At 40.6% G+C, this 27,720-nt stretch overlaps 1 protein-coding gene across 4 annotated transcripts in view; it reads right to left on the reverse strand.

Moving 5' to 3' along the window:
* The window catches only part of MCAM (melanoma cell adhesion molecule), a 159,751-nt gene extending 134,807 nt beyond the window's left edge, over positions 1-24,944 (reverse strand). For all 4 annotated transcript variants that reach the window (XM_053691370.1, XM_053691369.1, XM_053691368.1 and 1 more), the window contains exon 1: positions 24,788-24,944. In XM_053691370.1, the coding sequence (XP_053547345.1) occupies positions 24,788-24,833 (46 nt within the window). In that variant the 5' untranslated portion in view covers positions 24,834-24,944. The remainder of the gene's footprint in view (positions 1-24,787) is intronic.
* Between the last annotated feature and the right edge of the window lie 2,776 nt (positions 24,945-27,720).

A 27,720-nucleotide genomic window follows, 5' to 3' on the forward strand; every position in this document is an offset into this window, starting at 1 on the left:
GGCAGATGTAGCTGGGAGTTATGTGCACGGCAGATGTAGCTGGGAGTTATGTGTGGGGCAGATGTAGCTGGGAGTTATGTGTGGGGCAGATGTAGCTGGGAGTTATGTGTGGGGCAGATGTAGCTGGGAGTTATGTGTGGGGCAGATGTAGCTGGGAGTTATGTGTGGGGCAGATGTAGCTGGGAGTTATGTGTGGGGCAGATGTAGCTGGGAGTTATGTGTGGGGCAGATGTAGCTAGGGGTTATATGTGGGGCAGATGTAGCTGGGAGTTATGTGTGGGGCAGATGTAGCTGGGAGTTATGTGTGGGGCAGATGTAGCTGGGAGTTATGTGTGGGGCAGATGTAGCTGGGAGTTAGGTGTGGGGCAGATGTAGCTGGGAGTTATGTGCACGGCAGATGTAGCTGGGAGTTATGTGTGGGGCAGATGTAGCTGGGGGTTATGTGTGGGGCAGATGTAGCTGGGAGTTATGTGTGGGGCAGATGAAGCTGGGAGTTATGTGTGAGGCAGATATAGCTGGGGGTTATGTGCAGGGCAGATATAGCTGGGGGTTATGTGTGGGGCAGATATAACTGGGGGTTATGTGCAGGGCAGATATAGCTGGGGGTTATGTGTGGGGCAGATATAGCTGGGGGTTATTTGCAGGGCAGATATAGCTGGGGGTTATGTGCAGGGCAGATATAGCTGGGGGTTATGTGCAGGGCAGATATAGCTGGGGGTTATGTGCAGGACAGATATAGCTGGGGGTTATGTGCAGGGCAGATATAGCTGGGGGTTATGTGTGGGACAGATGTAGCTGGGGGTTATGTATATAGGACAGTATTGCATGTGGGGCAGATGTAGCTGGGGGTTATGTATATAGGACAGTATTGCATGTGGGGCAGATATAGCTGGGGGTTATGTGCAGGGCAGATATAGCTGGGGGTTATGTGTGGGGCAGATATAGCTGGGGGTTATGTGCAGGGCAGATATAGCTGGGGGTTATGTGCAGGGCAGATATAGCTGGGGGTTATGTGTGGGGCAGATATAGCTGGGGGTTATGTGCAGGGCAGATATAGCTGGGGGTTGTGTGCAGGGCAGATATAGCTGGGGGTTATGTGCAGGGCAGATATAGCTGGGGGTTATGTGCAGGGCAGATGTAGCTGGGGGTTATGTGTGGGACAGATGTAGCTGGGGGTTATGTATATAGGACAGTATTGCATGTGGGGCAGATGTAGCTGGGGGTTATGTATATAGGACAGTATTGCATGTGGGGCAGATATAGCTGGGGGTTATGTGCAGGGCAGATATAGCTGGGGGTTATGTGCAGGGCAGATATAGCTGGGGGTTATGTGTGGGGCAGATATAGCTGGGGGTTATGTGCAGGGCAGATATAGCTGGGGGTTATGTGCGGGGCAGATATAGCTGGGGGTTATGTGTGGGGCAGATATAGCTGGGGGTTATGTGCAGGGCAGATATAGCTGGGGGTTGTGTGCAGGGCAGATATAGCTGGGGGTTATGTGCAGGGCAGATATAGCTGGGGGTTATGTGCAGGGCAGATGTAGCTGGGGGTTATATGTGGGGCAGATGTAGCTGGGAGTTATGTGTATAGGACAGTATTGCATGTGGGGCAGCTGTAGGAGGGGGTGGGCACTTGGCACTATGGCAGTAATGTTAGGGGCTGAGGCAGCTGGAAGTAAATGATGAGCAGAGACAACTGGGAAGTGAGGTTCATACAGCTTTATACTGAGGGGCTTAAGCAGGCTGCAGTCATATCAATGTCATGTTAGTTGGCAAGATTCAGTGGGATGGCTATAGCTGCTATAACTGATTTAATGAGCTCACTTAGCTTTACTATATGAAGAGGTTATGTGAGGTCAACTTTATTTCCCTTTACCAACTAAGTGCATCTCACTGTGCCTCTTTATCTACCCACTCATATGTTTACCCCTCTCCTATCAAACTCTACTGTCTCTTTTCCTGTGTTCCTCTCTCTCAGCAATATGTTGCTCTCCCCCCATTGCTGTCCTTCTTTCCCCTCAGCCTCCTCTCCCCCTTCTCATTTCCCCTCCTCAATCTCTCTTTTCTGCACACTTTCCTCTCTGGGTCTCCTCTCTCCCCCCAATACATCCTGTAAAACACAAGCCGCGCATTCAGTGTCCCTCTCAGCTGCTGCACAGCTTAATAACAAGCTATGTCTCATACAAGGAACCTTTCACAGCCACCCTTGTGCTCTTGCATGCCCCTCTCATTCAAAAGCTGGGAGACCCTGCAAAGCACATAATGATGCTCACACCTCTCATATAGCTGCAAGTAAGGGGTGCTCTGTGTGAGGGAAGGTCTGCATGAAATGTAATAAAAGCATTTATAGTCCCTGCCACCCTCATATCTCTTATTTTGCTCCCCTGCACCATCTTAAAGTAATCGGCCAGCACTCTCAGCTCTCTTACACTGCTCGCTCTTACAACATAATCTCACTTATAATACTTACCCAGCACTCTCAGCTCTCTTACAGTGCACCCCAAAACCATAAGATCACTTACAGTACTTACCCAGCACTCTCAGCTCTCTTACAGTGCACCCCAAAACCATAAGATCACTTACAGTACTTACCCAGCACTCTCAGCTCTCATACAGTGCACCCCAAAACCATAAGATCACTTACAGTACTTACCCAGCACTCTCAGCTCTCTTACAGTGCACCCCAAAACCATAAGATCACTTACAGTACTTACCCAGCACTCTCAGCTCTCATACAGTGCTCGCTCCTACACCATAATCTCACCTACAGTATTTACCCAGCACTCTCAGCTCTCTTACAGTGCTCGCTCCTACAACATAATCTCACTTACAGTACGTACCCAGCACTCTCAGCTCTCTTACAGTGCACCCTAAACCATAAGATCACTTACAGTACTTACCCAGCACTCTCAGCTCTCATACAGTGCTCGCTCCTACAACATAAGATCACTTACAGTACTTACCCAGCACTCTCAGCTCTCTTACAGAGCACCCCCAAACCATACGATCACTTACAGTACTTACCCAGCACTCTCAGCTCTCATACAGTGCACCCTCAAACAATAAGATCACTTACAGTACTTACCCAGCACTCTCAGCTCTCTTACAGTACACCCCAACACCATAATCTCACTTACAGTAGTTACCCAGCACTCTCAGCTCTCTTACAGTGCACCCCAACACCATAAGATCACTTACAGTACTTACCCAGGACTGTCAGCTCTCTTACAGTGCACCCACACACCATAATCTCACCTATAGTACTTACCCAGCACTCTCAGCTCTCTTACAGTGCACCCACACACCATAATCTCACCTATAGTACTTACCCAGCACTCTCAGCTCTTTTACAGTGGACTCCAACACCATTAACTCACTTACAGTACTTACCCAGCACTCTCAGCTCACTTACAGTGCACCCACACACCATAATCTCACTTACAGTACTTAACCAGCACTCTCAGCTCTCTTACAGTGCACCTCCAAACCATAAAATCACATACAGTACTTACCCAGCACTCTTAGCTCTCTTACATTGCACCTCCAAACCATAAGATCACTTTCAGTACTTACCCAGCACTCTCAGCTCTCTTACAGTGCACCTCCAAACCATAAGATCACATACAGTACTTACCCAGCACTCTTAGGTCTCTTACATTGTACCTCCAAACCATAAGATCACTTGCAGTACTTACTCAGCACTCTCAGCTCTCTTACAGTGCACCCACACACCATAATCTCACCTATAGTACTTACCCAGCACTCTCAGCTCTTTTACAGTGGACTCCAACACCATTAACTCACTTACAGTACTTACCCAGCACTCTCAGCTCACTTACAGTGCACCCACACACCATAATCTCACTTACAGTACTTAACCAGCACTCTCAGCTCTCTTACAGTGCACCTCCAAACCATAAGATCACGTACAGTACTTACCCAGCACTCTTAGCTCTCTTACATTGCACCTCCAAACCATAAGATCACTTTCAGTACTTACCCAGCCAGCACTCTCAGCTCTCTTACATTGCATCCCCAAACCATAAGATCACTTACAGTACTTTCCCAGCACTCTCAGCTCTCTTACAGTGCATCCCCAAACCATAAGATCACTTACAGTACTTACCCAGCACTCTCAACTCTCTTATTGTGCACCCCAACACCATCAACTAATTTACAGTAATCACCCAGCACTCTCAGCTCTTACAGTGCACCCCAAACCATAAGATCACTTACAGTACTTACCCAGCACTCTCAGCTCTCTTACAGTGCTCATTCCCACACCATAAACTCACAGTATTTACCTAGCACTCTTAGCTCTCTTACAGTGCACCCCCACACTATAAAATCACTTACAGTATTTACCCAGCACTCCTCTAATACAGTCCACCCCAACACCATAAACTCTATATCAACTCCAGCTTGTACCCCCTTAATATACCATTCCCAGCCTGTGTCTCTCCCCTTATCTATACTATTTCTAGCCTGTACTTCCTCCCTAATCTTTACCAATTCCAGCCTGCATCTCTTCCCTAATCTACTAGTTAAGATTAGCGAGAAGGTAAAGACTAGAACTGGTATAGGTTAGATTAGGGGAGAGGTAAAGACTGGAACTGGTACAGATTAGGGGTGGGAGTACAGGCTGGAAATAGTATAGATTAGGGGAGTAGTACAGGTTAGAATTGGTATAGATGAGTGGAGGAGTACAGATTAGAATTGGTACAGATTAGGGGAGGGGTGCAGGTTAAAAATGGTATAGATTAGGGGAAGTATAACTGGCATAAATTAGTAAAGGGGTACATGTTAGAATTGGTATAGATTAGGGAGGAGTACAGGCTGAAATTGGTATAGATTAGGGGAGGAGTACAGGTTAGAATTGGTATAGATTAGGAGATGGGCACAGGCTGGAATTGGTATAGATAAAGGGAAGGGTACAGGTTAGAAATGGTATAGATTAGGGGAGGGGTACAGGTTAGAATAAGAATAGATTAGGTGAGTGGAGGGGAGGGGTACAGGTTAAAATTGGTATAGATTAGGGGATGGGTACAGACTGGAATTGATATAGATTATGAGAGGGGTACAGATTAGAATTGGTATAAATTAAGGGAGGGGTACAGATTAGAATTGGTATAGATTAGGGGAGGGGTACAGGTTAGAATTGGTATAGATTAAGGGAGGGGTACAGGTTAGAATTGGTATAGATTAAGAGAGGGAGGGGTACAGGTTAGAGTTGGTATAGATTATGGGAGGGGTACAGGTTAGAATTGGTATAAATTAAGGGAGGGGTACAGGTTAGAATTGGTATAGATTAGGGGAGGGTTACAGGTTAGAATTGGTATAGATAAAGGGAGGGGTACAGGTTAGAATTGGTATAGATAAAGGGAGGGGTACAGGTTAGAATTGGTATAGATTAAGGGAGGGGTACAGGTTAGAATTGGTATAGATTAAGGGAGGGGTACAGGTTAGAATTGGTATAGATTAAGGGAGGGGTACAGGTTAGAATTGGTATAGATTAAGGGAGGGGTACAGGTTAGAATTGGTATAGATTAAGGGAGGGGTACAGGTTAGAATTGGTATAGACTAGGGGCAAGGTACATGTTTGAAAATAGTAATACATTAGAAGCAGTAGGTGAAGGGTATATACAGAGCTGGTACAGTTTATGACAAGGTTACACATCAGAGGTACTACAGGTTAGTGGAGGGTACTGGTTTGGAGAGGTTTAGAGGTTGGAAAGGGTTCTGATAAGTGGGTTTACATAAATATTGATTATTATTTTATCATTGTTATTAACTTCCTTCCCCCCCCCCCACTTTTTAATCATCACTAAAACTGAGCTCCTCCTCTTTCCTCCCACATCCTCCTCATATCTAGATTACTGTTGACAACACTTTCATCAGCCACTCACACCTCTTTCTTTGGAATCACAGATGATTTAATTTACTCCTCACATTCTGTATGTAGATAGCCTTGTGCTTCCACCTTAAGAAGAACCCTATGACACAACTAAGGTTCTAATCCATTCATTTATCATGTCCTTCTTGCAGTTCATTATCCTTACACATAGCTGCTCATCTGCTGCATCTGTCTGTCTCTCTATTAGCTTTGCTTTGCCTTTAAGAATATCTCTCAAAATCTTGACCCTAATACAGAGTGTAAGTATATACTAAATACATATGAAATACTGGTCACCCAGTGTACATCTATTGAGATAGCACATTGCTATGCTTTTTAGATATCTTTCTCTGAGTGTTTTTAGTTTTGTATGTTTTATTTTTAATGATGTGGCCACATCTTGAATAAATTATTTGAAAATTTGATTTTTATTTTTATTTTCAGGGTGCTTAGTAATTTTAGAGTATTTAAATATGAAATGGTATTGAATTTGTGTTTATCATTGAATTAAATTATATGCTTTTGCCATTTGAATAACTATTGAGTTTTATTAAATAGATTTACCTTGAGCTATTTCCTGCTTATAATTCTATATTTAACCCTTTGACTTTTGAGCTCTGCTTATAGCGCCACTCTACATCCACTTCTTATAAATACAGGTCACCCCATGTGTGTAATTTTAATATATATATATATAAACATGTAGAGATAGGTGCACTCCCACTAACAAGCTTCATATGCCAGGGTGCTAAGTGTAGTAGATAAAGCTGAAGGACGAAGCACTCTCTGGTCTTATCAAGTGTACAACACAATTTTATTTTGTGATGGTTCGGGGTGTTCACCCCTTCATCAGATCTGATGAAGGGGTGAACACACCGAAACGTTACTGTAAATAAAATTGTGACCACAGAGTGCTTCTTCCTTCATCTCTCTCTCTCTCGCTCTCTCTCTCTCTCTCTCTCTCTCTCTAACTCTCTTGCTCTCTCTCTCTCTCTAACTCTCTCTCTCTCTCTCTCTCTCTCTCTCTCTCTCTCTCTCTCTCTCTCTTTCTCTCTCTTTCTCTCTCTTTTTCTCTCTTTTTCTCTCTTTCTCTTTTTCTCTTTTTCTCTCTCTTTTTTTCTCTCTCTCTTTTTTAAAGAGACATTAAACAAGCAATAAGTGCTAATTATAATAATGTATCCAAGGTATGAGTAGCAGGAGAATGATTAAATGATTAAATTATATTAGTTGTTTAAATACTGGGAAAAAAAGTGTAATAATTTCTTTTACATAAAGTGCCACCATATTATAACCTAGGTTTCCTAGTCTTAGAGACCTGAAGCAGATCTACCTACACCCTGAATAGTGTAGGACTGTCAGGCTTTGGGAGCTATGCCCATCTGCCCTTCCAAAGTAAAACCGTGACTCACGGCCCACTCTGTATCTACTCATATACCTTCCAACTCTGTCAATGCTGCTGCAAACCCCATCCATGTTACACCATAATGCTGCTCCTCCTATCACAGTTTGCCCATAGAACAACCCACTGTCACTATCACACACTATATGCTTCTTGGTCCTGGAAGTGATCTTGAAAATGTTGAGATTTATGCTTTTATCTTATCTACTCTGCTGAGACCAGTTACTGACAGTTATAGAAATGCTGATGAAGTAACCATCTGAAAGTGTTCAATGTCCCTTAAACATTACTCACATGAAAAAGTACTTGTATATATTTATTTTAAATATAACGGAACTGTACCACGGTTCTTGACTTTGAACCCTATTGCACTATGGGGAATGCCATTTTTAGTTCATTTGCTAGCAGCAGATCACCTGTATGCCGACACTGGCTCTGAAGCAGAGATTTGCTATGTGAAACATAGAATACTCTCAGTAATAATGCACCTTCCTATTTATCTTCCCTTGTCTGCAAACAATATGAAACCCACATTGTTCTTTAAGATCAAAACATACTTTACTTTTTCACATTCCTGTTTACAGGAATTTTATAGAACTGGATCTTTGCCCCACATTGTCAGACTTGCCTCAAGCTTTCAGAGTTCCCAAACAATGTATCTGTTCAGGGATATGTTATAGCTATATTGCCTAGGTCTCTGATTCCTCGCCTTCCCTGAGTACTTCCTGTATATCACCCCAAATAAAGGGACTTTACATCATTTATAAAATTATGGAATATGTTGGTGCATAAATTAATAAATGATAAAAAACAATATTGATTACAGTTTGGAAGCAATAGAGATAAGGGAAAGGGTAAAGGGCACAGCTGTGTTACTACATAAAGGACTAAGGTGATTTTGCGCTCCCATGGAACATCACCTGGATACAGGTTGGGGGGGAGGTTATAGGATAAATCTGGCATAATTTAGGGGAGGTTTGAATCTAGAGGAAGTTACCGCAGGGGTGCAGACTGAAGAGGTTAAGGCTAGGTGAGGGTTAAATATTAAAGTACAATGTATTTCATTCTGTGAGTCTAAAGCATAAGATTCTACCAGTGGAATTCCAATAGGATGCAAGAGCAGAGTATGACAAAGACAGAGTGAGGAGGGAAGAGGCTGAGGGTGGTACAGGTTACAGAATGTTACATCTGCTCTAAAACTATCTCTTCCCAGCTGGAGCTACACAACATCTTATACTTCTGTAGCCTGGATAAGAAAAGTAAACACAAAGCGTAGTTCAGGCACATCAAATTGCTTGCATTTAACTGTGTGTTTAATTCCTGGAAAGGAGTTAAACACTTTCTTAATGTCAGCTCTAGAGCAGCAATGAACTACTGAGATCTATATCTAAACATAGCCAGTGAACCAACGAAAAGAGGCATATGTGTGTAGCAACCAATCACCACCTTGCAAGTGTGTAAGTGTTTGCATAAGAGTATGGGAGTGCCTAGCGTGGGTGTACAAGGGTGGGAAGTGCACTGACTTGTGTGTATGGGAGGTCAAATACCTAAGTGTGTGAGTGTAAAGCTGTGAGTGTGTAACAGTAGAGGAAACAACTGGTGAGTGTACATAGAGGTCCGTAAAGCATTTTCAGGTCTGTGTTTGGGAGGCGCACATGACATGATGTAAGAAAGATGCTACCAGTAATTCTGTTGATGCTCCCTGGACAAATTTACAACTTCTTGACTTAATAAGCCAAAATTGATTTTTATTTCACTTGAAAATGATACCTAATAAACATAATAAAACTAAATATTCACCTCAGTATAAACAAACTTTATATGAACAAACTGACATACACATATACATTGCATTAATATAGAGTGACAGGTAATGAACCATTTGCACAGCTATGTTACAGGGTGTAGAGGTAGAGAAATCGTATGTGATTATGTGCTGATGTGTCACTGTAACAATAATATACCAATATACCATCAATATTCCCAACCTCTTATTTAAGAGCATATTGTGTTTTTCATACAGAAATCATTTTAAGTTATAGTTTTTTGTTTTGATTTGTAAAGCAAACTCCTACTTTGCTAATGGTAAAAAGTGACATGCCCCAAAGCATACAAAAATATTTTTCTCCCACTTAAAAAATGTTAATACTCTTCAAAATGCCCTTTAGATCTTTAGAATAAAAAAAGAAAAAAAGTGTACAATAAATGCATTAAAACGGTTTTGTCATTAAATTTCCTTAATGGATTATATTATCCCAAAACATTATATTTCCAGTTACTTTACAGGTGTTCTGAAGTTTATTTGATGCATTTAAGAAATTATATATTTAAGTGTTTTAAAGATTTTGTAATGCATGTTCCTATCCTGAAAAAATATCTATATACACATGTATATGCATACACACATACACACACATTGGAGTCCACTCAAATACCTAAAACTTGAAAAATAATTTTTAATCAATTTTAATATTTTATAATGTTTTTTAATGTGTATTTAATGTAACTATTTTAACTTTCAATGTTCTTCACATAGAAGAAAAGGCTCTTTGTATTTTTTAAATCTATCTATCTCTCACTTTATCTCTCTCTCTCTCTCTCTCTCTCTCTATATATATATATATATATATATATATATACCTGTATATATTTATATAGATATATATTTTATAAAAAATAATTATAAATATACTGTATATAATATATATATATATATATTACAAAAATTAATTATAAATATACTGTATATAATATATATATATATATATATATATATATAAGAGCATATTCTTCTATGTGAAGAACACTGTAATGTAAAATATTTATAACTACCTTTGAGTATAGCACGGTAAGTCTTACACAGTGTCGTGTTAGCAGGCGAGTAATAAGGGTTAGTTGTTTTTTTAAAGCACGCTCCATTAACGTCTATGGGGAAAAGAAGTTAAAGTTCTCTCAAATGTAAACAATTTACTTTTAACTTGTAATATGCGTGCTAACCCTCCTGCATTAAAAGCTTACGTTCAACAGTGTTTGCGCATGAGCGAAAAGGTTATTTAGCGCACCACTTGTAATCTGGTCCATTATAAGCACAATACTAAGTTAACATGTTTAAAATGACATTAAAGTTATCTGTTTAATAGAGCAGTAGATTTTGTCCCTATCAATTGGAAACTTCTATCCTATGGACCAGCTTAAAAGGATAGTAAAGTTAAATTGATACTTTCACTATTCAGAAAGAGCATGTCATTTTAAACACATTTCAAGTTTACTACCTTGCTATTCCCGGGTTGGACCACCTTTTGCCTTCAGAACTGCCTTAATTCTTCGTGGTATAGATTCAACAAGGTGTTGGAAACATTCCTCAGACATTTTGGTTTATAATAACATTATAGCATCACGCAGTTGCTGCAGATTTGTCGGCTGCCCATCCATTAAGCGAATATCCCGTTCCTCCACATCCCAAAGGGGCTCTATTGGATTGAGATCTGGTGACTGTAGAGGCCTTTGGAGTACAGTGAATTCATTGTCATGTTCAAGAAACCAGTTTGAGATGATTTGAGCTTTGTGACATGGTGCATTATCCTGCTGGAAGTAGCCATCAGAAGATTGGTATACTGTAGTCATAAAGGGATGGACATGGCCAGCAACAATACTCAGGTAGGCCGTGGCGTTTAAACGATGCTCAATTGGTACTAAGGGGCCCAAAGTGTGCCAAGAAAATATCTTCCACACTATTACACCACCACCACCAGCTTGAAACGTTGATACAAGGCAGGATGGATCCATGCTTTCATGTTGTTTATGCCAATTTCTGAGCCTACCATCTGAATGTCGCAGCTGAAATCAAGACTCATAACTCATCAGACCAGGCAATGTTTTTCCAATCTTCTATTGTCCAATTTTGGTGAGCCTGTGGGAATTGTAGCCTCAATTTCCGGTTCTTAGCTAACAGGAGTGGCACCCAGTGTGGTCTTCTGCTGCTGTAGCCCAAGGTTTGATGTGTTGTGCATTCAGAGATGGTATTCAGCATACCTTGGTTGTAACAGGTGGTTATTTAAGTTACTGTTGCCTTTCTATCATCTCGAACCATTCTGCCCAATTTACTCTGACATCTGACATCAACAAGACATTTTCGTCCACACAACTGCCGCTCACTGGATATTTTCTCTTTTTCTGACCATTTTCTGTAAACCCTATAGATGGTTGTGTGTGAAAATCCCAGATCAGCAGTTTTTGAAATACTCAGACCAGCCCGCCGGGCACCAACAACCATGCCACGTTCAAAGTCACTAAAATCCCCTTTCTTCCCCATTCTGATGCTTGGTTTGAACTTCAGTAAGTCGTCTTCACCACATCTAGATGCCTAAATGCATTGAGTTGCTGAAATGCGATTGGCTAAGAAGCAATTTGTGTTACCAAGCAATTGAACAGGTGTACCTAATAAAGTGGCCGGTGAGTGTATATGCTTCTTGTCATTGGCTCACTGATGTGTTCAGGTAGGTACTAAAAGGATGAAGTAAATGTCATAATAGAAGTAAATTTAAAGGGAACTGTCGGGCACAACTACAGTTGCATGGTTATTACTTGTCATGCTACTGTTTTTCTGTTGCACATCTCTATTCCAAGCTGTTCTCTCAATTTAACTCTCTACATGTGCCAGTTGTTAAATCTAGGCAGCTTTATACTGGGCACCGCCATCTTGGAGCGTAGGTATTCTCACAATCTGTGACATAAGCAGACCAGTGACATTGGCAGCTTTTTATCATGCAAGCTAACCCAACACACAATACAGCTGACAAAAAGGTCAGGGATTACACTAACCAGTGAATGTGCACCACTTCTGTCACATGGTCTGAGAATATCTGCACTCCAACATAGCGGTACATGGAATAAAGATGCAAATCCTCACCAAATGCCACTTTAAAGGCATAACATTTGAGAATTGTTCTGAAGAGAGCTGCAAACACAGGAGGAAAAACAGAAGCACAATGAGCTATAATTTTGCTATTGACGTTGTGCCCAGAAGTTCCACTAACCTTCATGTTCCAAAAATATTTTTATTTTATACTCTTTCATATAAATAATAGAAATTTGTTGAGATTACTGTCCCTTAAATTAGAACCTTTTTTATGTATATGACAAATGGTGTAATGTCCCATTGACCTTGAGAGAAGATGCCTGATACTATGGCATACATTTAATAAAAACCCCTTTGTAAAACTAATATAGTGGGGGGGGGGGGGAATGAAAATTTCTCAATTTAAATAAATTTGCACCCACCCTTTGTTACATGTGTGAGTTTAAAGTGATTCTCCATTATAATCAATGGAACAGCATCAAAAGGGTCTATATGGGGGGCGTGTCCATGCAGCGTTCAGGACAGGACGCATTTTCTGCTAGCTCTGGTAGATTCTTTGGTAATCCGCAGATTATCATCAATTAACAGTGAAAGTAAGATCACAACCTACAATCTTTCCACAGTGCTGGTGACTGGAGCTCTATATTCCATCATCTGGCTGTTTGTGTGACACAGAGAGCACAGATCGGAGTAATAAGGCCTAATGCGGTGGCCTACCATATTTAGGCATCCACCTTCCCCCCGGGAAGAGCCGGGTTACCGGTGCCGTCTGAATTTCCAGACTTACTGGGTCTCTTTGAACTTTATCATTATCTGGTCAATAAACTCAACTGCTGCTCAGCATCACCTTATTACTGCAAGACCTTTGGGGACAGAGTAGCACCAACTCGTCACTATGGCAGACAGGGAAGAAGAGACTAACTCAACATCTCTTGTGGTCTTACCTGCAAAGCTTGAATTCCTCATGAATCGGCTGTTTGAGAGGGCACCATTTGAATACTTACTGAACCGCTTGTTTGTGGAGGGAGAGACGGGAAAAAGACGGGAGGGACATTCTGAGACAGAGCAACATTACAGCTCTGACACCGTTGCAGCCCTCCCCGCATCACAGGCTACACATAAGCCACAGCAACCCTTCCTGGCTTCGGATATATGCAGAGCGGTTCACAAGGGTGATATGACAAACTGGACCTTACGAATACTGGATGGGACATTACACTATGACAGAGCTGGCTCGCTGCCCACGGAAAAGCGCGACACTGGCATACCGCCAGATATGATGAAGCCTTCCATAGAAGAAACAGCGTCTGACTTCTCCACTTCGGCGCAGTGTTCCACACCGCAAAAGGGGAAAACCCCACAGACACAGAACAGCTCCACACTTACAGGCATCACGGCTTCCTTTGGGTGCACAGACCGGCTAGACACCACATCGCATTGGCTGACCTTAAGCTCTTCTAAGTCTCAATCAATTTTGGAAATGCCCTTATCCCCCTCCGCTATGACAAATGAACAGGAAAAGCAATCTCAGCATTTAAGACTGCCATCTAGAATAAGGGTGAGACAGGCTAATACGGCCCTTGAAATACTTCCCTACCGAGACTTGTCTATGCAAAAGCTGGGGCTCCTAATCCCCTACATCACTCAGCCCTCTCCCTCATTTCAGACATGGACTTGATACATACTGCTATGTGGCCGGTTGATAAAGAGGGCAAGGGCTAATACCTTTAGTAATTAACTTGAATCTCAGCACAGCCCGGCCCCTCCACAAACACCTGGACTGTCATCTATATAAGGTTAACTGTGTTGTTTAGTAGCATCCTAGTTAAGCATAGTTTTGCTCAATGTTAGCTCATAGTTAAAATAGGAGCTCAGTTTTGCATTTCATAACCCTTATGGACTTATGCAGCAACGTGTAGATAGGTGTGTACATCTGTTTTTATATTCTTAAAGGGTTCAATGGGATCACGATACTAAAGGGAAGTCCCTGTCACCCACTTTGATAGATCAAGCTGAGAATACCCTCTTATATAGCAAACTCCCCTGCAATAATTGAAATAACATTTTAGCTATGTGAACCCAGTATAACTCTTCACGTTATGGTTAAAAAGAGCAGAAATCAAATATGTTCACTGTTTGTCCAGACTCAATTATCTTTCTTTTTATTTTTCATATAGCTTTGTATATTGTGTATTTATACCCCAAAGAATGCGGTTTGATATTTTTTTTTTTTTTTTTTTTGCTTGATGAGCATTTATGCCCCAAAGATCGCAGCTCGCTTCATGTTAGGTCATAACATCACAGAAAATTCCCTATTTCTTTTACACATCACATTTGGGATCCAAGAGAGATCCAACTACTTTATATTTGGGACTCAAAACTAGAATATATTTAAAAAATGAGGATAGAAACGCATATGCTTCAACATGTTATATGTGACTGTAATAACCCTGATTGTATTGTTCTATATCTATTTTTGTTAATTACACAATCCTCAATAAAAAAGTTTATAAATAAAAAAAAGGGTCTATATGTCTTTTGCACTAGATTACAGCAGTGTTTATGACAGAAAGGAGTATTAAGAAAAGATACCATGAGAATGAAGTAAATTTGATTATGGAAGCAAATTGGAATGTTTGTTTGTTTAAAGATTGCATGCACTGTCTGAATGCTGAAAGTTCCATGTCCCTTGGCCGACTTACCTTAAGTGAGAACAGGAACCCATGAATGTCCTGGCTTTTCGTGTGCAGTAAGATCAATTCTGTATAACTCAGATGTACATAAATGCCTTGATTGGTGTATGAGAATTTAGTTTGTATCTCTTTGGCACATGTGTAATTGGGACATGAGCATCCCTGTATATTTCTCTTTAGCACATGTGTAATTGGGACATGAGCATCCCTGTATATTTCTCTTTAGCACATGTGTAATTGGGACATGAGCGTTCCCTGTATATTTCTTTTTAGCACATGTGTAATTGGGACATGAGCGTTCCCTGTATATTTCTCTTTAGCACATGTGTAATTGGGACATGAGCGTTCCCTGTATATTTCTTTTTAGCACATGTGTAATTGGGACATGAATGTCCCCTGTATATTTATCTTTAGCACATGTGTAATTGGGACATGAGCATCCCTGTATATTTTTCTTTAGCATATGTGTAATTGGGACATGAGCGTTCCCTGTATATTTCTCTTTAGCACATGTGTAATTGGGACATGAGCGTTCCCTGTATATTTCTCTTTGGCACATGTGTAATTGGGACATGAGCGTTCCCTGTATATTTCTCTTTAGCACATGTGTAATTGGGACATGAGCGTTCCCTGTATATTTCTCTTTGGCACATGTGTAATTGGGACATGAGCGTTCCCTGTATATTTCTCTTTAGCACATGTGTAATTGGGACATGAGCGTCCCCTGTATATTTCTCTTTAGCACATATGTAATTGGGACATGAGCGTTCCCTGTATATTTCTCTTTAGCACATGTGTAATTGGGACATGAGCGTTCCCTGTATATTTCTCTTTAGAACATGTGTAATTGGGACATGAGCATCCCTATATATTTTTCTTTAGCATATGTGTAATTGGGACATGAGCGTTCCCTGTATATTTCTCTTTAGCACATGTGTAATTGGGACATGAGCGTTCCCTGTATATTTCTCTTTGGCACATGTGCAATTGGCACATGAGCATCCCTGTATATTTCTCTTTAGCATATGTGTAATTGGGACATGAGCGTTCCCTGTATATTTCTCTTTAGCACATGTGTAATTGGGACATGAGCGTTCCCTGTATATTTCTCTTTAGCACATGTGTAATTGGGACATGAGCGTTCCCTGTATATTTCTCTTTAGCACATGTGTAATTGGGACATGAGCATTCCCTTTATATTTCTCTTTAGCACCTGTGTAATTGGGACATGAGCGTTCCCTGTATATTTCTCTTTAGCACATGTGTAATTGGGACATGAGCGTTCCCTGTATATTTCTCTTTAGCACACGTGTAATTGGGACATGAGCATTCCCTTTATATTTCTCTTTAGCACATGTGTAATTGGGACATGAGCATCCCTGTATATTTCTCTTTAGCATATGTGTAATTGGGACATGAGCGTTCCCTGTATATTTCTCTTTAGCACATGTGTAATTGGGACATGAGCGTTCCCTGTATATTTCTCTTTGGCACATGTGTAATTGGGACATGAGCGTTCCCTGTATATTTCTCTTTAGCATATGTGTAATTGGGACATGAGCGTTCCCTGTATATTTCTCTTTAGCACATGTGTAATTGGGACATGAGCATCCCTGTATATTTCTCTTTAGCACATGTGTAATTGGGACATGAGCGTTCCCTGTATATTTCTCTTTAGCACATGTGTAATTGGGACATGAACATCCCTGTATATTTCTCTTTAGCATATGTGTAATTGGGACATGAGCGTTCCCTGTATATTTCTCTTTAGCACATGTGTAATTGGGACATGAGCGTTCCCTGTATATTTCTCTTTAGCACATGTGTAATTGGGACATGAGCGTTCCCTGTATATTTCTCTTTAGCACATGTGTAATTGGGACATGAGCATTCCCTTTATATTTCTCTTTAGCACATGTGTAATTGGGACATGAGCATCCCTGTATATTTCTCTTTAGCATATGTGTAATTGGGACATGAGCGTTCCCTGTATATTTCTCTTTAGCACATGTGTAATTGGGACATGAGCGTTCCCTGTATATTTCTCTTTGGCACATGTGTAATTGGGACATGAGCGTTCCCTGTATATTTTTCTTTAGCACATGTGTAATTGGGACATGAGCGTTCCCTGTATATTTCTCTTTAGCACATGTGTAATTGGGACATGAGCGTTCCCTGTATATTTCTCTTTAGCACATGTGTAATTGGGACATGAGCGTTCCCTGTATATTTCTCTTTAGCACATGTGTAATTGGGACATGAGCGTTCCCTGTATATTTCTCTTTAGCACATGTGAAATTGGGACATGAGCGTTCCCTGTATATTTCTCTTTAGCACATATGTAATTGGGACATGAGCGTTCCCTGTATATTTCTCTTTAGCACATGTGTAATTGGGACATGAGCGTTCCCTGTATATTTCTCTTTAGCACATGTGTAATTGGGACAAGAGCATTCCCTGTATATTTCTCTTTAGCACATGTGTAATTGGGACATGAGCGTTCCCTGTATATTTCTCTTTAGCACATGTGTAATTGGGACATGAGCGTTCCCTGTATATTTCTCTTTGGCACATGTGTAATTGGGACATGAGCGTTCCCTGTATATTTCTCTTTAGCACATATGTACTGGGACATGAGCGTTCCCCGTATATTTTTCTTTAGCACATGTGTAATTGGGACATGAGCGTTCCCTGTATATTTCTCTTTGGCACATGTGTAATTGGGACATGAGCGTTCCCTGTATATTTCTCTTTAGCAAATGTGTAATTGGGACATGAGCGTTCCCTGTATATTTCTCTTTAGCACATGTGTAATTGGGACATGAGCGTTCCCTGTATATTTCTCTTTGGCACATGTGTAATTGGGACATGAGCGTTCCCCGTATATTTCTCTTTAGCACATGTGTAATTGGGACATGAGCGTCCCCCGTATATTTCTCTTTAGCACATGTGTAATTGGGACATGAGCGTCCCCCGTATATTTCTCTTTAGCACATGTGTAATTGGGACATGAGCGTTCCCTGTATATTTCTCTTTAGCACATGTGTAATTGGGACATGAGCGTTCCCTGTATATTTCTCTTTGGCACATGTGTAATTGGGACATGAGCGTTCCCTGTATATTTCTCTTTAGCACATATGTACTGGGACATGAGCGTTCCCCGTATATTTTTCTTTAGCACATGTGTAATTGGGACATGAGCGTTCCCTGTATATTTCTCTTTGGCACATGTGTAATTGGGACATGAGCGTTCCCTGTATATTTCTCTTTAGCAAATGTGTAATTGGGACATGAGCGTTCCCTGTATATTTCTCTTTAGCACATGTGTAATTGGGACATGAGCATCCCCCGTATATTTCTCTTTAGCACATGTGTAATTGGGACATGAGCGTCCCCCGTATATTTCTCTTTAGCACATGTGTAATTGGGACATGAGCGTCCCCCGTATATTTCTCTTTAGCACATGTGTAATTGGGACATGAGCGTTCCCTGTATATTTCTCTTTAGAACATGTGTAATTGGGACATGAGCGTTCCCTGTGTATTTCTCTTTAGCACATGTGTGTTGGGACATGAGCGTTCCCTGTATATTTCTCTTTAGCACATGTGTATTGGGACATGAGCGTTCCCTGTATATTTCTCTTTGGCACATGTGTAATTGGGACATGAGCGTTCCCTGTATATTTCTCTTTAGCACATGTGTAATTGGGACATGAGCGTTCCCTGTATAGTTCTCTTTAGCACATGTGTAATTGGGACATGAGCGTCCCCTGTATATTTCTCTTTAGCACATGTGTAATTGGGACATGAGCGTTCCCTGTATATTTCTCTTTAGCACATGTGTAATTGGGACATGAGCGTACCTGTATATTTCTCTTTGGCACATGTGTAATTGGGACATGAGCGTTCCCTGAATATTTCTCTTTAGCACATGTGTATTGGGACATGAGCGTTCCCTGTATATTTCTCTTTAGCACATGTGTAATTGGGACATGAGCGTACCTGTATATTTCTCTTTAGCACGTGTGTAATTGGGACATGAGCGTTCCCTGTATATTTTTCTTTGGCACTTGTGTAATTGGGACATCAGCGTTCCCTGTATATTTCTCTTTAGCACATGTGTAATTGGGACATGAGCGTTCCCTGTATATTTCTCTTTAGCACATGTGTAATTGGGACATGAGCGTTCCCTGTATATTTCTCTTTAGCACATATGTAATTGGGACATGAGCGTTCCCTGTATATTTCTCTTTAGCACATGTGAAATTGGGACATGAGCGTTCCCTGTATATTTCTCTTTAGCACGTGTGTAATTGGGACATGAGCGTTCCCTGTATATTTCTCTTTAGCACATGTGTAATTGGGACATGAGCGTTCCCTGTATATTTCTCTTTAGCACATGTGTAATTGGGACATGAGCGTTCCCTGTATATTTCTCTTTAGCACATATGTACTGGGACATGAGCGTTCCCTGTATATTTCTCTTTAGCACATGTGTAATTGGGACATGAGCGTTCCCTGTATATTTCTCTTTAGCACATGTGTAATTGGGACATGAGCGTTCCCTGTATATTTCTCTTTGGCACATGTGTAATTGGGACATGAGCGTTCCCTGTATATTTCTCTTTAGCACATGTGTAATTGGGACATGAGCGTTCCCTGTATATTTCTCTTTGGCACATGTGTAATTGGGACATGAGCGTTCCCTGTATATTTCTCTTTAGCACATGTGTAATTGGGACATGAGCGTTCCCTGTATAGTTCTCTTTAGCACATGTGTAATTGGGACATGAGCGTCCCCTGTATATTTCTCTTTAGCACATGTGTAATTGGGACATGAGCGTTCCCTGTATATTTCTCTTTGGCACATGTGTAATTGGGACATGAGCGTTCCCTGTATATTTCTCTTTAGCACATGTGTAATTGGGACATGAGCGTCCCCTGTATATTTCTCTTTAGCACATGTGTAATTGGGATATGAGCGTTCCCTTTATATTTCTCTTTAGCACATGTGTAATTGGGACATGAGCGTCCCCTGTATATTTCTCTTTAGCACATGTGTAATTGGGACATGAGCGTCCCCTGTATATTTCTCTTTAGCACATGTGTAATTGGGATATGAGCGTCCCCTGTATATTTCTCTTTAGCACATGTGTAATTGGGATATGAGCGTTCCCTTTATATTTCTCTTTAGCATATGTGTAATTGGGACATGAGCGTTCCCTGTATATTTAGAGTGTATACAAAAGTCTCAAGTCATTTAGTATCCCTGCCCTGTTATGACAGATTGTACTAAGCTCCTTTGTGTAATTGGGGGTATAAGGATTGTATTTGGCATTAGGCAGAGCAGACATTTTAACTGAGAGGGGCTCCTGTCTGGTTGTTAAAGTGACATGAAACACCTTTCTAATGTATTCTATTATCAAATTGTCTTTGTTCTTTTTGTATCTTTTGTTGAAAAGCAGGATGTAAGCTCAGGCATGTGCAAACTGGAGTAGTAAACTGGAAACCTTTTTTAAAATAATATGCTCTGTCTAAATCACAAAATATTTGTTTTGGGTTTCATATCCCTTTAAATGAAAAGCAGCTTTAAAGCCACCAGCCCACCACTTATTTACGTTTTGTGGGCTACAAACCTGACTGCCAAGTAAAGCGAAGCAGAGGCTGCACTTGCTGTACATATTGGGAGTACAATGCTTGGGATAGCTAAGTTAGACCAGATATGGCCGTTTGACCCGATGCTCTAGAATCCCCAGTATCTCCTGGGTCATTGCAGTGTATAGTTCTCTTGTACAATTAGGTGTAATATATTATCTTGTGAAACTGGGGTGTACTAAATTCCCTAATGTAATTAAAGGGATAGGAAAGTCCAAATTACACTTGCCTGATTCATGTAGGGCAGGTCATTTTAAGACACTTTTAAATTCACTTCTATTTTTAAATGTGCTTTGTTCTCTTAGTATCCCATATTGAAAAAGAATATGCACATATCATACACTAGTGGGAGCTGCTGCTAATTGGTGCCTGCACACATTTGTCTCTTTTGATTGGCTAACTAGATGTGTTCAGATAGCTGTCAGTAGTCCAATGTTGTTCTTTCAGCAATGGATAACAAGAGAATGAAGTAAATTTTACAATATAAGTAAATTGAAAAGTTGTTTAAAATTGTATTCTCTATCTGAATCATAAAATAATTTTTTTGTGTTTACTATCCCTTTAAGGTGTGCTAGAAAACCTGGTGTAATTTAGATAAGCGTACATCAATCTTGGGGTGTCCTTAAATATCTTAGTAAATGGTTTGAATTCAATTATTTGGTGTATCAGGATATATTAAACTGTGCAGATGGGGCATACTAGAAGCATTGAGTTACAGACCATAATTTAAAATTGTGGTGTATTGGACTTCCTTATTTAATTGGGGTGTACTGGGATTCGTTGTATACATAATGAGTCTTGTATAAAGGGGTATGGAATTCCTTGCATGACATTAATAGGATACCAGGGGTGACTGGCGTCACGCAATACCATTAGGGTGAATGAGGTCAGTGCTATTCTTTGTATGACGGGGATTCCATTCAGGATTTCCCATATGAATCAGTCAAAGATCATTTTAGACAATTTACCCTCTGTATGTATCCAAGGGGTGGGAGCTAATAGTGGAGGAGTAAGGAGCACAGGGTGAACCCATCCCCAAAATCATAAATATTCTGATACAATATATTACACAGTGTGAAAGTGACACAAAGTAACAGAGTCACACAAATAATAATAATTACACATTACACATTACATTACACAGAGTAACACATGCCCATAATACACATGCACAGTGTAACAATAATACACAGTTACACACACAAACTAACAAACACAGAGTAACACATGACAATAATACACTTGCACAACGTGTAGCAATAATGCACAGTTACACACACAAAGTAACACACACAGAGTAACAATAATACACATGCACGGTGTAACAATAATACACAAAGTTACACACACAAACTAACACACACAGAGTAACAATAATACACAATGTTATAATCACAAAAAGTAACAAACCCAGAGTAACACAGATAACAATATAATTACACATGAACAGAGCAACAATAATACACAAGGTAACAATCACACAAAGTAACAGACACAGAGTAACACAGATTAATAATTACATGCACTGAGTAACAATAATACACAAGATAGCAATCACACAAAGTAACAAACACAGAGTAACACAGATAACAACAATTACACATGCACTGAGTAACAATAATACAGGAGGTAATAATCACACAAAGTAACAGGCACAGAGTAACACATAATAATAATTACATGCACTGAGTAACAATAATTATACATGCACACAGTAACAATAATACACAAGGTAACAATCACACAAAGTAACAGACACAGAGTAACACTAATAACAATAATTACACATGCACACAGTAGCAATAATACACAAGGTAACAATCACACAAAGTAACAGACACAGAGTAACACTAATAACAATAATTACACATGCACACAGTAGCAATAATACACAAGGTAACAATCACACAAAGTAACAGACACAGAGTAACACTAATAACAATAATTACACATGCACACAGTAACAATAATGCACAAGGTAACAATCACAGAAAGTAAAAGACACAGAGTAACATAGATAACAATAATTACACATGCACACAGTAGCAATAATACACAAGGTAACAATCACACAAAGTAACAGACACAGAGTAACACTAATAACAATAATTACACATGCACACAGTAACAATAATGCACAAGGTTACACTCACACAAAGTAAAAGACACAGAGTAACATAGATAACAATAATTACACATGCACACAGTAGCAATAATACACAAGGTAACAATCACACAAAGTAAAAGACACAGAGTAACATAGATAACAATAATTACACATGCACACAGTAGCAATAATACACAAGGGGTCACTCACACAAAGTAAAATACACAGAGTAACATAGATAACAATAATTACACATGCACACAGTAGCAATAATACACAAGGTAACAATCACACAAAGTAAAAGACACAGAGTAACATAGATAACAATAATTACACATGCACACAGTAGCAATAATACACAAGGTAACAATCACACAAAGTAAAAGACACAGAGTAACACTAATAACAATAATTACACATGCACACAGTAACAATAATACACAAGGTAACACATACAGTGCAGCAATCCCAACCATGTAATAGTCATTCACAACCACAGTTACATAAAAAATAACAATTTCTCACGCATCTGTAACAATCACACAGGTTACCATTATTCACCATGAACAAATCACACCAAGTAACAACCACCTACATAGTGGTACAAATTGAGCACAGTTACAGAATAATCACACATAAAGCAACAATCATAGTAACAGGACAAACACTTTCACAGAATAAACATAATAGTCAGATACAGCAACCAGCATCTGTACTGTAACAATCGCACTCACTGAATCATTTACCTACAGACTAACGGTTGCATAATTATAATAATAATAATAATAATCACACACGCTGTATCATTTACCTTCAGACTAACGGTTACTTAATAATAATAATAATAATAATAATCACACACACTGTATCATTTACCTATAGACTAACAGTTACTTAATAATAATAATAATAATAATAATACTAATAATCACACACACTGTATCATTTACCTTCAGACTAACGGTAACTTAATAATAATAATAATAATCACACACACACTGTATCATTTACCTACAGACTAACGGTTACTTAATAATAATAATAATAATAATCACACACACACTGTATCATTTACCTACAGACTAACGGTTACTTAATAATAATAATAATAATCACACACACTGTATCATTTACCTACAGACTAACGGTTACTTAATAATAATAATAATAATCACACACACTGTATCATTTACCTACAGACTAACGGTTACTGAATAATAATAATAATAATAATAATAATAATAATCACACACACACTGTATCATTTACCTTCAGACTAACGGTTACATAATAATAATAATAATAATAATAATAATAATAATAATAATAATAATAATAATAATAGTAATAATAATAATCACACACACACTGTATCATTTACCTACAGACTAACGGTTACTTAATAATAATAATAATCACACACACACTGTATCATTTACCTACAGACTAACGGTTACTTAATAATAATAATAATAATAATAATAATAATCACACACACTGTATCATTTAACTATAGACTAACGGTTACTTAATAATAATAATAATAATAATAATAATAATCACACACACACACACTGTATCATTTACCTTCAGACTAACGGTTACTTAATAATAATAATCACACACACACTGTATCATTTACCTACAGACTAACGGTTACTTAATAATAATCACTCACTAACAGATACACAACCCAGAGAGTGCCAGTCTCGCTCATTGTGTACAAACAGGGTAATAATCAGCAATAATCAGTCATTACTGCGCACTGTAATAAACAGATCAATAACACTCCCACTTCTATACACCGCATTCAGCTTAATAAACACAACACATGCCCTTGTATAGAAACACACACTGACCATAGCAAGACTTTAGATTTGTCACTCTATCCCTGACCCAGGTCTCCCCAACAGCACCCAATTGCCCCAGCCTTTTTCTGAAAAATACAGACCCACTCCTATTTGCTACTGCACATGGACACACCCTAAGCACCTGCAGTATGGAAGGAGTTAAATTATCATTTGGAAATATCATAAGGATTATAGGAATGTGAATATATGATAAAGCGTGACATGTTCTCCAATACAAGAGTCAGGGAAGTTTAGGACCATTAATGAGTGGGTCTATACTGAGCACACAGAGAGAAGACCACCAAGACCAAATGATAAATTATTCCCCCAGTACCTCTATAGCTCAGCAGGCAGAAGGACAGGAATAGCAGCAAATCCATGGTCCAGCTTCTGCACCAGCTCCCTGCAAAGACTGAAAAAGACTAACAGAGTAGACAGGCTGACGTCAGGTGGGAGAGGGAGGGAGTAGGAGGGTGGTGGAGAGGAGGGAGAAAGAGAGAGGAAGATGTGGGAGAGAGAGAGAAGGGAGGGAGGGAGGTGTGGGAAATGAAGAATGAATAAAGACAAATGTGGGAAAACGAACGGAGAGATTATTAATAAATGTTGAAATAAGATGAGAGGCAGAGAGATGGAGGAGAGGGGATGTGGGAGAGACCAAATTGTGGGGGAGAGACAAGGGAGGCAGAAAATGTGGAGTAGGTAGATAAGAAAGTCAGAAAGTTAGAGGAGACAAGTGAGGCAGATAGCTGGTGGAGAATGGTGTCAGAGAGGTGGTGAGAGAGGAGGTAGGTAGAAAAGAGAGGCAGAGAGGTGCAGAAAAGAAAGGGAAGCAGAGAGGTGGTGAGAGAGGAGGTAGGTAGAAAAGAGAGGCAGAGAGGTGCAGATAAAAAGGGAAGCAGAGAGGTGGTGAGAGAGGAGGTAGGTAGAAAAGAGAGGCAGAGAGGTGCAGAAAAGAAAGGGAAGCAGAGAGGTGGTGAGAGAGGAGGTAGGGAGAAAAGAGAGACAGAGAGGTGCAGATAAAAAGGGAAGCAGAGAGGTGGTGAGAGAGGAGGTAGGTAGAAAAGAGAATCAGAGAGGTGCAGAAAAAAAGGGAAGCAGAGAGGTGGTGAGAGAGGAGGTAGGTAGAAAAGAGAGGCAGAGAGGTGCAGAAAAGAAAGGGAAGCAGAGAGGTGGTGAGAGAGGAGGTAGGGAGAAAAGAGAGGCAGAGAGGTGCAGATAAAAAGGGAAGCAGAGAGGTGGTGAGAGAGGAGGTAGGTAGAAAAGAGAATCAGAGAGGTGCAGATAAAAAGGGAAGCAGAGAGGTGGTGAGAGAGGAGGTAGGTAGAAAAGAGAGGCAGAGAGGTGCAGAAAAGAAAGGGAAGCAGAGAGGTGGTGAGAGAGGAGGTAGGGAGAAAAGAGAGGCAGAGAGGTGCAGATAAAAAGGGAAGCAGAGAGGTGGTGAGAGAGGAGGTAGGTAGAAAAGAGAATCAGAGAGGTGCAGAAAAAAAGGGAAGCAGAGAGGTGGTGAGAGAGGAGGTAGGGAGAAAAGAGAGGCAGAGAGGTGCAGAAAAGAAAGGGAAGCAGAGAGATGGTGAGAGAGGAGGTAGGTAGAAAAGAGAGGCAGAGAGGTGCAGAAAAGAAAGGGAAGCAGAGAGATGGTGAGAGAGGAGGTAGGGAGAAAAGAGAGGCAGAGAGGTGCAGAAAAAAGGGAAGCAGAGAGGTGGTGAGAGAGGAGAGAGGAGGGAGGCAGAAAAGAGAGGTAGAGAGGTGCAGAAAAGAAAGAGAGGCAGAGGGATAGTGAGAGAGAGAAATGAGGCAGAGGGGTTGGGGAGAGAGAAGGGAGGCAGATAGGAGCAGAAAGAGAGGCAGAGAGGTGGGGAGAGATGAGGTAGGGAGCGAAGAGAGGTGCAGAAAAGAAAGGGAGGTGGGGAGAGTCGAGGGAGGCAGAAAAGAGAGGCAGAGAGGTGCAGAAAAGAGATGGAGGCAGAGAGGTGGTGAGAGAGGAGGTAGGGAGAAAAGAGACGCAGAGAGGTGCAGAAAAGAAAGGGAAGCAGAGAGGTGAGGAGAGAGGAGGTAGGTAGAAAAGAGAATCAGAGAGGTGCAGAAAAAAAGGGAAGCAGAGAGGTGGTGAGAGAGGAGGTAGGGAGAAAAGAGAGGCAGAGAGGTGCAGAAAAGAAAGTGAAGCAGAAAGGTGAGGAGAGAGGAGGGAGGCAGAAAAGAGAGGCAGAGAGGTGCAGAAAAGAAAGGGAAGCAGAGAGATGGTGAGAGAGGAGGTAGGGAGAAAAGAGAGGCAGAGAGGTGCAGAAAAGAAAGGGAAGCAGAGAGATAGGGAGAGAGGAGGAAGGCAGAAAAGAGAGACAGAGAGGTGCAGAAAAGAAAGATTGACAGAGAGATGGGGAGAGATAAATTAGTAAGAGGGGTTGGGGTAGAGAGAAGGGAGGAAGATAGGTTCAGAAAATAAAGAGAGGCAGAAAGATGGGGAGAGAGAAGGGAGGCAGATAGGTGCAGCAAAGAAAGGGAGGCAGATAGGTGCAGCAAAGAAAGGGAGGCAGAGAGGTGGGGGGGGGGGGGGAGAGAAATAAGGCAGATGGGTTGGGGGAGAGAGAAATGAGGAATATGATGGTGCAGAGAGAAGGGAGGAAGATAGGTGCAGCAAAGAAAGGGAGGCATAGGGATAGTGAGAGAGAAAAATGGGGCAGAGGGGTTGGGGAAAGAGAAGGGAGGCAGATAGGAGCAGAAAGAGAGGAAGAGAGGTGATGGGAGAGAGAACTGAAGCAGAGGGGTTGGGAAAGAAGGCAGGCAGAGAGATAGAATAAAGACTTAAAGGTTGGTTAGAGAAATGGGAGGCAGAAGAGAAATGGAAAGGGACAGGTAAGTGGGGGCAAGAGAAGGGAGTCAGATTGTTGGGAGAATAAAGGGGGCAGAGAAGTAGAGGTAAAAAGAAGGAAACAGGTGTCGGTATACAGAGAAGGTAGACAGAGGTAGACAGAGAGGTGGGGGAGAGAAGTATGTTCTAATGAATCAGTACAGATATTAGCTGCTTTTATGTGACAGAACATATGAACAATTAAAGTTTATTTTGCAGCTGGTAAAACAGAGCTGTTATTTTAAAGGGACACTAAACCCAATATTTTCTTTTATGATTCAGATAGAACAGGCAATTTTAAGCAACTTTCTAATTTCCTCCTATTATCAATTTTTCTTGGTTCTTTTGGTATCTTTATTTGAAAAGCAAGAATGTGAGCTTAGGAGCCGGGCCATTTTTGGTTCAGCAAGCGCTACCCAAGG

This window comes from Bombina bombina, chromosome 8 (genome assembly GCF_027579735.1).
Source record: "Bombina bombina isolate aBomBom1 chromosome 8, aBomBom1.pri, whole genome shotgun sequence".
NCBI lineage: Eukaryota > Metazoa > Chordata > Amphibia > Anura > Bombinatoridae > Bombina > Bombina bombina.